We start from the raw sequence: 12,458 nt of genomic DNA on the forward strand, positions 1-12,458 counted from the left end.
CAGGTACTCCAGTTTCCTCCCACAGTCCAAAAACATGGCTGTCAAGTTGATTTCTCTAAAATTCTCCCTAGGTGTGAGTCTGTGTGTGCATGGTTGTGTGTCCTCTCTGTCTCTGTGTTGCCCTGCGACAGACCGACGACCTGTCCAGGGTGAACCCACCTCTCGCCTGGAATGTTAGCTGGAGATAGGCACCAGCAACCCTCCATAACCCACTAAGGGACAAGGGTGTACAGAAAATGGATAATCATCAAGTTAATACTTTGAATACATCACTGATCTTTTAAGAGGTTTGAGCGTATGAAAACTGGTGCAAATTGATAGCAATCACAAAGCTGATCCACAAAGCTGATCAACAAAGCAGGCACAACTAGGATTCTTAGCAGGCGCAATGTATTTACCTGTCTGCAGTCATGAATATGCAGAATATATACTGATCATCAGGAAATAAAAAATAGTGGGAGCATGAGATGGAAATGTAATGATGTAATGAAATGTGTAGTGCCACAGAAATAATTTGTGTAGGGTGTGATTCTCATCCTTTTCTTTCTTTGCTCCTTCAGTCTGGTCGTGATGCTAGCTCTATGAGACGCTCTGTTACCACTGTAGCTCCACAGCGGCCCCAGGAGGTTAACCTTAGGAACTACACCCTGGAGAAACCTCGTCATGAGAGAACACATCACCATCACCACCACCATCACTGCCATCACCGCAGAGACCGAGACAAAGACAAGAGACAAGGGTCTTTGGATACCCCTTTTGGGGGCCAACCTCCCAACTCAGCTGGTCAGTCAGCAAACAGTACAGAAAGTTGTTTCTAAAGAAGATCACTTTGTAAAACAGTGGATTGACCCATTGTGTCAAGTGCAAAACGGTCTCCCGCTACTTTTAGACTTTTCTTTGATATTTTATTTTTCTATCAGAAAAAGACTTCAACAAAAATAATCCCATCAAAACTACTGATTAGTACTAAAATCTAAAACTATTGAAATCTTAAAGGTAATGAATTAAAAATAATTTAAGTTCAGTGCATTTATGTTACTCCTATTCTCGTATGATTTAATCCCAAGCCATATTACAACACAAACATGGCAGGACTGGACCAGGACTACTTTCACTGGGAAAGAGAAATTAATTCATAGCAGTGATAGTATATCACAATAGCTTTGTCAATGAAAGACACACAGCTAAACACAGACTCTCTGGATCAGGTGTGTAATCCTAGAAAAGAAAATCAGAGGGTACACAAAATTTATGACAACAGTAACTAAAAATAATGCATAAAGGGAGAGAAAAGCAGAGTGAGAGCAGCCTAAACCTATGGCAGCACAGCTACAGAGATAGCTGCCTTCAGCCAGTAACTCTAGTCTTTATCAAAAAGACAAGTTTTATGTCATGGTCTCAAAAGTAGACAGGGGGCCTGTGCTGTATTTGTTCTGTGAATTGTTTATTGAGGTGTTTGGTTTTTTTGTCCTTACTTGTCTTTGGACAAAAGATGAAATTTAGCTATTGTGGTAATTCCTGCATATTTACGCTGCTATAAATTGTTGTAGTGTAGGTTAATATGTCATAATAAAATAAATAAACATATTCTTCTCATTTAAGGTGGACCAGAAGAGCCAGCATATGAACCTGCTGCCTCCAGAGAGCGAGCCCATAAACGTGGGCGCTCCCATGAAAGGAAACACCATCACTCCTCAGCAGACAAGCAACGCTATTACTCCTGTGACCGCTACTGCAGCCGGGAACGCTGCTGTCCCAAATCTGCTACTGCCGCCTGCTCCTACCGAGAGGAGCAGGAAACCAGCAAAAAGCAGGTAGGAGGCTGCAGCTGACTGGAACAGAACAGATGATGGAGGCACACTTTCCTAATTTATTTGGATACATTAAAGCCATTCGTAACATAACCTTTAGAATTCATTGATTATCTTTGTAGAATGTACTAACTCCTTGTCGGAGATTATGATTGGTAGTTTCATTAATAATTCAAAATATTGCTCATATACTCACATAAAAAGCACTACCTTGTTCAAAAACAAATATTTCTCAAATAAAGTCTATTATTGCAACTAATCATGGATCCTTTTAACTACAAACATTAGCCCCTTTCAGATCAGATTTTCTCTTAAGCATGCACCCACAAATATGTCGCTTTACATACAGTAGCAGGCCATGTGTGCTTCCTGATTATGCAGCTGGGATCACAGAACCAAAGTGTGTGGTACATAATTGGAAGATTGGCCTGAGTAAAAAGGTCCCAGCATGGAATGTCTGATCTTCAGCTGCTTGTAAGGCATATAATAGAAGGTGTGTAGAGTTTGGATAGGATATGTGATCTGAAAGGTGTTATTGTCTGAAGACATTTTCTACTCTGTCTTTTTTTAGTACAGTCTCTCATTCGCTTTCACTTTTTTCCCACTTTCTCCTTCCATCCTTTTCTGAATTTTTGTCCGTCATTCCCATTTCATTGGTGTTTGTTCTTTTTTTTGTATTTTCTTTGTATTCTCTGTTCAACTTTGCTGTCTATCATTGTTGTATCTCTCACCTCTTAATGTATGTTTCTTTCTGTCCTTGTCTTCCTGTTGATCCTTTTTCTTTTCATGCATATTTTGCTCATTGTTCTGTCATTTCAAATTGCTTGTTCAATTTTCACCTAGGGCAGTGGTTTGGTTAAAGGCAGCCCAGATGCATCAAGATCCGGTTCTAGCACACTAAGCCGTGGACGCCGGCAGCTCCCACAAGTCCCACACACCCCACGGCCTGGGGTGGGATATAAGACTGCATACCCTTCTCAAGTGCACTTTGTGTCTAGTCAGGCTTCTCAGAGTCCTGGCCGACTAAGCCGTGGCCTGTCGGAACACAACACCCTCCGTCATAGTGGTTCCTACTACTTCCCCTGCCCTGTCACTCGTATCAGCTCAGAGCCCTTTCTGGGCCAGGGCCATGGTGATGCCCTGGGAAGTCCTTACAGCAGCTTCCAGAACCAGCTGGATGTCTTCCAGGATGTGGCATCACTGTCCCCTACCCCTAGTGCCGAACAGTCACCCCGGACCACACTGCCTCGAATGATGGGAGCCCTACATCCAACTTTTGGTGTAGATCCGAGTGTGCCCAATGGGTACCACTTAAGTTTAGGGGGCAGCACCAGCCCAGGCACTGGATACAGGGCACTGAGGTACAGAAGGTAGATGGGAATGAATGGTGCTACCATGGCTTTAAACCAACCTGTTTAATGCATTTTTGAGGCATTATGATGGGTTTTTATCAGCTTTTCTGAAGGCTTTAGTTTACATGGTCACTTTGTGTTTAATACTGTATTCTAGCTCAGAAAGTTAAGGTGATTTTTCACATGGCATTCTAAAATGAAAGAGAAAAAACATTTCCTTTCCAAAAGGAGACACATATGTCTGGCAGTTGTTAGGGTGTTTTTTACCTCAGTGTTTTGTCGAAACCACCATATTGAGCTTGAAAGAATAATTGAAATGGGAGAATCATTTTCCATGTTCTAGTAATAATACTCTACAACCTGAACAGATAAGAGTCTTACAGTTTTAGATGAGACTTATGCAGACCAGCTGTATATTCAGCCTTTATTTTGTCTTATTTAAACGTAGCGTTCAGTGAGGGACCTGGGTGTTTCCCTCATGATGGCCGTTGTGCTACACATAATGCCTTTTGCCATTGTGGAGAAAATGAGTTGTGGTGTGTGTATGTAGCTAACTTTTTGACCAATAGTTCTTTTATTAAAATTTAAAGCTCCACTAACTTGTCCTTCCATAAGTCAGCAATTATAACAGATCCCCATTTTCAATGATGATTTAACAGGTTCAAATAGCCATTTTATTCTTCATGTTGGTGATGAATCCACTTGGTTCTGTTTAGTTATGGAACTTGCACTGTTCCCAAGTATTCATGCAAAGTGAAATCTTGAAATTCTGTGAAGGATGTCTCTGAGCAGACATTTTTAGTATGCTAACCACAAAATACCAGCGTGTTATTTTGATAATTTTTTTTTACATGATTTTTTTTTTTATTTCAGACAGACATTTCACCAACAAAACATAACAAAGTAAGACTTTCATATTTATAAGTGTAAATACAACACCTTATTACCAAATATACATACTCATATACATATAAATACTCCACTTGTTCCGTGACTGTGAGCCTGAAAAGGAGCATGATGAAGTTTAACTTATATAATCATACCCCTTTTCCATTCAGTAATTCATAACATAAGTAATCTTCCCATTTCCCATATCCCTTCTAAAGAAAAATAGTTTCTGAACCAGATGAAAATAACACACACACACTAATATACATACTCACCTATGTATACACATACACATCTACCTGTATATATACATATATAATGTATAACTATATACACAAACACACACATTTACACACACATGCCTATACACCAATTGCCCAAGTCATCCACAGTGCTGTAATACCCAGCCAATTTCATCACCCCTGTTCATCCCTTTATAATAACCATTTTGAGGCTTTTCTTAAAATACCTCATGCTTGGACTTTGCTTCAACTCTTTGGTGAGTTTATTCAGAATCTTCACACCAATGACTGAGATGCTCATTCTTGTCATTGTTGTTCGAACAGTTAAAGTTCTGAAGTTGAGGTTTTCTCTATAGTCATATCCCCCCACCCTATCAGTAAGCAATTTTTGAATATTTTCTGGTAATAGTTTGTTTCTAGCTTTGTACATAAACTGTGCAGTTTGAAACTCTACCAAATCTGGGAGTTTAAAGAGGTAAGAATCTATAAATAAATTGCTGGTATGACAATAGAAATAAATCTTATAAACTATTCGGATGGCTATTTTCTGTAATGTGCATAATGGTGAAGTTTTGTAGGTGTTGCCTCAAACTTCCACATAGTAACTTAGATATAGCAAAATAGGTGAACAGTAGAGAATATGAAGGGCAGAGGAGTTTAGAAATGTTCTAGCATTATGGAGAATTGCAGTACTTCTAGCTATTTTAGATTACACATATTTAATATGAGATTTCCAACACAGCTTATAACGAATCAATACTCCACATTCACATTATCAATTATTATTTGTAAATTGCTATCCCCTTCACAATTCCCGAATAACATAAACTTGGTTTTATCTTTATTTAGTGATAATTTATTAATATGAAACCACTTTTTCAATTTCTGTAGCTTTAAATTAATTTCTATCAAAAGCTGCCGTAAATTTTCACCTGTACAAAAAATGTTTGTATCATCTTCAAATAAAACAAAATTAAATATCTTGGAAACCTTACATATTTCATTTATGTATAAAATAAACAACTTTGGTCCCAATGCTGAGTCCTGGGGAACACCACAAACAATGTCCAAGCATGAGCATGATTTTTCACAGTATGATTCCAACCTTTTTTTGAATCAGTGTGTAAAGATATTTAGTCAGCTAATGAGGAAAAATTAATTAATAGAGCCTAATTTATTTGACAGGAAACATTTTGTTTAGCCTGGATGTTTTAAATTTATATTATTTCAACCATGTACATTAGAAACTCTTAACAAGCAGACAGTGGAAATGCTTCAGCTGTGTCGCATTAGAGCTGCTAGGGAATTCACAGAGAAGGTCATGCTTAGAGATTCAAAAATCAGAATTTTATGTCTGATTTAAAATCATCTTCTCTGGTAAATCCTTGACCTGCCAACATAGATTTTATCCCTTTCCAATTTCTGCATAAGATTGGAACACTAAAAATAATTTCTTTTCATCTTGCTGCTGTGAGTGATTATTAATTATTTATATCAAGAGCAGCAGTGATGTCATGTGATAAAGCAGGTACTTTTAAACAGGATTTTACTATTTTAAGACAAAAACAAAATTATTCTTGAGTTGATATTGTAAGATGGCTTTAGCATGTTAAATTATCACTTAGAATTTAAAAATAGAGTTCTCTCCATGCCTTAAGAGAATGTGATCTTTACCTCAACTCTGAGATTTCTGCCAACATTTCCAAATCTGAAATGTCCCATAATACAAAAGGGGTTGATAAAAAAAAGAGCAACTTCAGGTGTTAAACTGTCTAGCCTTCCTGTTATCTACTGAATCTCCTTCTCTCTCTCCCATTCTTTCATTGCCAAAATGAACCGCAGACAAGTCTCAAAAATGTCATAGAAAACTCAGCTTAAATACCTTTTTTCATTTTTAAATGCATGACCACATGTGACCTAATAGCAACTAAAATGATGTGTTTGCTCATTAGAAATGTTTGGAATTTGAGTTGTTAACTGTACAGACACATACAGGGTCAAACAGATATGTTAAATTATGCTTAAAGTCAGTTTCTCTGTGAATCTTGGCTTACTTATCACCCTTGTTAATTTGTGGGCCAGCTATGGGAGTGATTTGGGGTTCTTCCTGTGCTGTTGTGACAATTGCAGATTAAGGAACAAAATGTTATTGAATAAAAAAAAACTTCAAAAGAGATCTGGGAGAATAGCTACAAACTAATGCAACATGTAACAAGAAATTCCAAGTTTGGTTGTTCCTTACTATAAACTGATAGAAGTAGAACAATTCTTCAACAGTTATGCCCTTCTTTAACTTATTTTTTACACCAAAGTGCAGCCTTTAATGAAATATTGTAGATAATTGGAATTACTATAAAGTGTTGTTTCAGGTACTTGAAGATTAGCATTGCATGCTGGTCTACAGACACCATCATAATATTCAGCAGGAGATCACTGTTCTCAACAATGGAAGACATACAGTGCTTAAAGCAGCTGTGGACCAATAATGTTAGCCTGATGACTGTGTTTAAAATGATTCACTGGTCAACGTTTCCTCTTCCAGGTTTCTTCATCACCACCAACCATCACCAACCACTCTGTTTGAGTTAGCTGCAGCGGAAGTATGGTGGTTTCAACAGAATAACTTGCTGTAAGTCAGGGGAAGAAGACAGAATAGCAGATCAGAGGATCAGTGTAGAGAACCTCAGACTATACAACACTGTAAAACAAACTGTCGCTCTTTAGTTTACAACTCCACCATTCCACAATGACATCGGATCTTTTGCAACATTCCCTGTGTCAGTTGAACAGATGAATGCTGGCTGACAGTCGGCACTACTGTTTTTCTCAAATACTTCTTTCTTACAGCCTTTACAAAGCAATGCATGGTTAGCTGACCTGTGTGTTTTCTATAAGAAGTTCATTGTGAATGATTTTCTTCTGTTGTATCCATTTGTTGAATAACATGTAATAACACTGATGTGTTTTAAGTGAACTGTTTACAGTTTGCCATTGTTTCAGGTCTATTTCTTATAGATTTTCTTTTGTTTGGAATGTTTTAAGACAAAGTGCCTATCCTTTTAGATTTATATAACGTAGAGAATAATGCAACATCAACTTTTTTGTAATGCATCCACACCAGAATAGACAGTTTATTTATTTTGTATGGAGCTCTGCAGGAAAACATGTTGCACAGAAAGCCTTATCTGCAAGCAACATTTATACCTACAGTACGCTTGAAAATCATGAATTGACAAATGACCTTAAAAATGTTTTTTCTTCTTTTTTTAAAAAATTTACATTAACAATATTGTGAGCATTTAATTCCTCGTAAAACCATGGACTCTGATGTGAGTAAAATAGTGTGCATGTTTAGAGTGTAGCTCTGGTCAAACACCTGTATTTTTGATAAAGCTGTCAGAGTATGCCCCCAGGAAGCTCCTGTCTTGTTCACAATGTAAACCCATGTGGGGGTCAGCTGATGTCTGACTGGGCAGCAGAAAGCATGTCTGAGCGAGGGCTCCGAGCACAGAGAATGAACGTAGCTTGCTCTGTTAGTGTGTGTTGAAGTGTGTAAACTGCTAAGCACAGATTCTTGCATATCTTTTTTGTATGTGGAACTTCACTCATTTACTTTGTTGACCTTGGAGGCAACTAGCAGAAGAAGATGAATGTGATAATATCATGCCAAGGCACTTGCAGCCACTGCTTTCATTATCAATTTATTACAGTAAAATACAATGGTACTATTAGCTGTGTTCAAATTACCACTCAATATGATGCATGCTTATGTGTGATGCCAGTTACAGTTGAGTCTTAATAGTTGAATAATTAGCTACAGAGAAAGATTAAAAAGAAAAACAATAATAAAGATGAAGAGGATGAATGCAATGGAACCACTTACCTTTTCTGAATAATTTAGATTAAAATGAATATAATTGGGCTTTTATTTCAGTTTGACTTTCACCATTATAAATAGTAAAATAAATTTATTCCCTATACTATCAACAAAAGCATGTTATTTTCATGTTGGATTGTATAAAAGTGGCCCACAAAAGAACTAAGTAAAACATGTAATCACTTTTAGCATCTTCAAAGAACAAATAACAAATAAAAATTATTTAAGTCCATATAATATATTTTCTTTAAATGTGGATCAGGCTGCTTAGCTACCTATGTGGTGTAAGGTGACATCTCATTTCACACTTACACCAGCAGGACAAGGAAGTGGAAAAGGGTGATTATATGCAAATATCAGATTTTTCCATTAGTCATGGTGTTTTAATAAGTGGAGCAGTGTAACTCATCTCACGTGGTTTTATCAATAACATGAGGAATGTTATTGATAGGAATGTTTGATATTTTTTTCCGTTGCTCTTGTCTTTCATATGCAGCAGATAATTATATTTCCATTATTTTTTATTTCCATTATGGGACACTTCCCATTTCTTATTTCCAAAAAATAAAATGGAAGAATTTAATCATATACTGAAGAAAATGATGGAACGCTTTTAAGCAAGCTAAGATTTTAGGAACAACTGGTTGAATGAATCAAGATAAATAATTTTAAAAGTGGTATCAAAACATCTTTTGGAATCTCGGTTGGTATTTGTCAACATATGAATAGATACTGATGAATCAGTGGCGATCCTTTTTAGCAAAGCTGCTCTAACTTATCAATATGGATTATAAAATTTGGACACAGCTAATATGTAAACAAAAATAAAGCAGCCAACAGCTTTGATGGAACTTGTCAGAAAGATATGCTGTACTAATGTGGAAAATCCATTGTAAAGTGATGCAACCCATTGTAGAAGTAGCAGATAAGTTGTGATCCATGAAGGGTCATAATAAATGTGAAAGGACATGTAGAACGCCACTGATGATGTCACAGAGATCCCACTGGTGGAGCTGCGTTTCAAGTGTTGTCTTCAAGTGTTCATGTGAGGCCTGTGAACTGAAGCTAAAAGCTGTACTTTGCACTGACCAGGACATCATATGAAGGCTGCTCTACACTCAAAGAATAATTGTTTTGTGCATCTCAACTGACAAAGGATCTTGAAAATTATTGGCAGGTTTATATGCTTCCTATTATGGCTGTACAAGATGGAAGGAATCTGCAGCAACAGACTGAATGGAATGCAGGTTCTCTGAAAGCCTGTCTTTGGTGGTCTACAAGGAAAAGAAGGAAGAAGAAGGCCAAGAAAAGTAGGGCTATGCAACAAAACCTCCCCAGTTCTCCACCCAGTCCATTCTGTAGCTACTGATTCAGGCTTCAGCATGATTGTGACCAAATGTTTTAAAAAACAAAAAAACATGCAAACAAGAAGACTTGAAACATATTGAGGAACAAAGTGTAACAAGAAACCAATTATTTGGGACTATAGCAACTTTATACATGTATTTGCATGCACAATATTTACCCATGTTAATGTCAAATGAAAATCCCTTATGGGAGGAGATGTGTTATTCTCTTTGGAAAATATAACAATGTTTTTTAAAACCAACATGTTTTATGTCTCAGCTATTTTCATACTGCTGAAACAGTTATTTGCTGAACTTTCTGAGGTCTGTATTGCATCAAAGGATATGTACCTCTGTCTAAGACGATCACCTGGCTTATACCCATTAGATCCAAACTTCTGGATTGTGCATATCTTTTGGGGTGTACATTTGGTTTTTACAGAAATAAATAAAATAAAAAAAACACCAAATGTTTGCATGTTCTAACAGTGTATGTGCATGGAGGAAATCTGGTGTTTTTAGAAACACTGTGCTTGTTTTTATCATTTTTAGATTTTGTACAATGGGGTTTAACAATGCTTATTAATATTTAAGTCACTAATTATATGGGTGTAACCTAATGTCTATTTAAACATACATTTTCAGTTAAGGAGCAGAATTCATTGTTTTCATGCTCTGATTTTGTGCCTTTAAACCTTTGCTGTCACATTTCAAAACCTTGCTGGCATCAAAGTTTGCTTTGGAGCCGTATCAAAATAACACCTGCTGTAAGAATTGATTGATGCTTTTCCCAATGTCATTAAAGTCCTGCTATTATCCTTCTGGCACTTAAACATGTATTGAGTGTGAAAACACAAAATCCTGCTCTCACATTGAAAAAAGAATTATCTGAGTGATAACAATAAATGACCCCCTTTTTAACATTGTTGGCACTTCATCCCTTTACTGAAAACCTCCCGTTGGGTGAGGGAATTTAGTGTAAATTTTGTTTTTTTTTCAAATTTCATATCTACTGACTAAACTTCAGTTTGATACCTTTTAGTCATTTTTTCCTGTTACAGTAGCTGCACTGAGTTTTCACAAGCAGAGATGGGAGATAAAAGTATTTATAGCCCCTGAACTTTTCCATAGTTTGTCACATTACAAGCACAAACATAAATATATTTCATTGGAATTTAATGTGAAAGACGAACATAAAGTGGTATATAATTGTGAAGTATGATTCAAAAACATTTTTACAAATAAAAATCTAAAAAGTGTGGTGTGCAAAAGTATTCAGCCCTCTTTTCTCTGAGTGCAACCAATTGCCTTCAGAAGTTGCCAGATATCTGCTAATCACTAAATGGAGTCCAGCAGTGTGTAATGTAATGTCAGGAGGGGGAGTCTGTCCACGAGACAACTATTAGTCATGCACAGCACAAATGTGGTCTTTATGGAAGAGTGGCAAGAAGAAAGCCATTGTCAAAAGAAAATCATAAGAAGTCTGGTTTGCAGTTTGACAGAAGTCATGGTAAGATGGATGGAATAAAGGGCAAAGTTGGAGAAAACCTGTTGGAGTCTGTAAAAGACTTGAGACTGGGGGGGGAGGTTCCAGCAGGACAGCAACCCTAAACACAAAGCCAAGGCTACAACAGAATGGCCTGATAGAAAAGATACCCATTTGTTAGAACGGCCCAGTCAAAATCCAAACCAAAACCCAATCAAGAATCTGTGGCAACATTTGAAAACTGCTGTTCACAAACACTCTGCATCTAATTTGACTGAGCCTGAACTGTTTTACAAAAATAATGGGCAAACATTTCAGTCACTAGATGTGCAAAGCTGATAGAGACAAACTCTAAACACTATCTGCTGGAACTGAAGCAAAAAATTGTTCCATAAAGTATTGACTCAGGGGGGGTGAATACTTTTACACAGCGCACTTTTCATTGTTTTATTTGTAAAAAAAAAAAAATGTTGAATCACATATAAATTACAGCTGTTAAGCATGAAATATGCACTCTTCTGAAAGCATCACTTTACGTTCCCATTACCAGGTATAGCACAAGAATAGAAGGAACACATTGTTTGGGGTGGAGGGAGTTGGGGTGTGGCATCCTCAGTGCAGTGTAAAATCATGGTTGCATGAGCATTATTAGAGGTCTGTGGGCCAGATTTTGCTGTATAGACAGTTAAAAAGCTCATGCGGGTCCATTCAACCACTCTTAGAACTATGGGAGGGTTCAAACTCTGCTCATTCAGTTTTAGTTTACAGAAAGAGCGCCAAGCTGCCAAATGAACAATATTATTGATAACCTGACCAATAATATTTAAGCTTAGGATTTGCAAACTCTCGCAAACTCACATAGATGTGGGCTGTCAACAAAATGTTTTGATACAAATTATCTTTTTTTTCTCCACAATTTTAATAGTAAAGAGGATTATGCAATTAAAAAAATCAATTGTTTTTTCTTTACTTAAAGGAAAATCCGAAGGTACGCACAGTGCGTCCAGCTGCAGGCGCTACTATGAGTATCATTTCTTTATGTTCAAAAAAGGGCACTTGAGGCATCAAGGATAAAAGGGGCTGGGGCTCAAGCCCCCCCCACCCCTCGCCCTCTCTCTGCACGTGCCTGCTAAAGAAGAGTAAAGGTTATCCTAGAGGTATAGTGTTGTTTTTTGATGTTTGATGTTGATTTCGAGCCAAAAATAAACTACTTGTGATTATGGCCCAAAAGTTAACATTTCTATCAAACAATAAATTATTCTCCCTCAAGGTTTTGAAAGATTTTAACCAGACATGTTTGTTTTCTTTGAAGGATAAGAACTCCCTCTTACTACTCTGCTTATTAGTGCAGACAAAACAGAATACGAGATTTTTGACAATCCAGTACCAAATGGTAACTCGTAGCTTTTGCGCTGTTGCTGTTGGCTTCTTAGTGGCCTCCTTCACTAGTCTCAGT

General features: G+C 37.1%; 1 protein-coding gene across 15 annotated transcripts in view; it reads left to right on the forward strand.

The window, feature by feature from the left end:
• Window positions 1-7,602, forward strand: part of cacna1ba (calcium channel, voltage-dependent, N type, alpha 1B subunit, a) — a 70,964-nt gene extending 63,362 nt beyond the window's left edge. For 14 of the 15 annotated variants that reach the window (XM_016674140.1, XM_016674139.1, XM_016674148.1 and 11 more), the window contains 3 exons: window positions 561-783; window positions 1,603-1,814; window positions 2,655-7,602. In XM_016674140.1, coding sequence (XP_016529626.1) covers window positions 561-783; window positions 1,603-1,814; window positions 2,655-3,185 — 966 coding nt within the window. In that variant the 3' untranslated portion in view covers window positions 3,186-7,602. The remainder of the gene's footprint in view (window positions 1-560; window positions 784-1,602; window positions 1,815-2,654) is intronic. The other variant, XM_016674149.1, reaches the window with a different exon arrangement.
• The last annotated feature ends 4,856 nt before the right edge of the window (window positions 7,603-12,458 follow it).

This window comes from Poecilia formosa, unplaced genomic scaffold, assembly GCF_000485575.1.
Source record: "Poecilia formosa unplaced genomic scaffold, Poecilia_formosa-5.1.2 Scaffold91, whole genome shotgun sequence".
NCBI lineage: Eukaryota > Metazoa > Chordata > Actinopteri > Cyprinodontiformes > Poeciliidae > Poecilia > Poecilia formosa.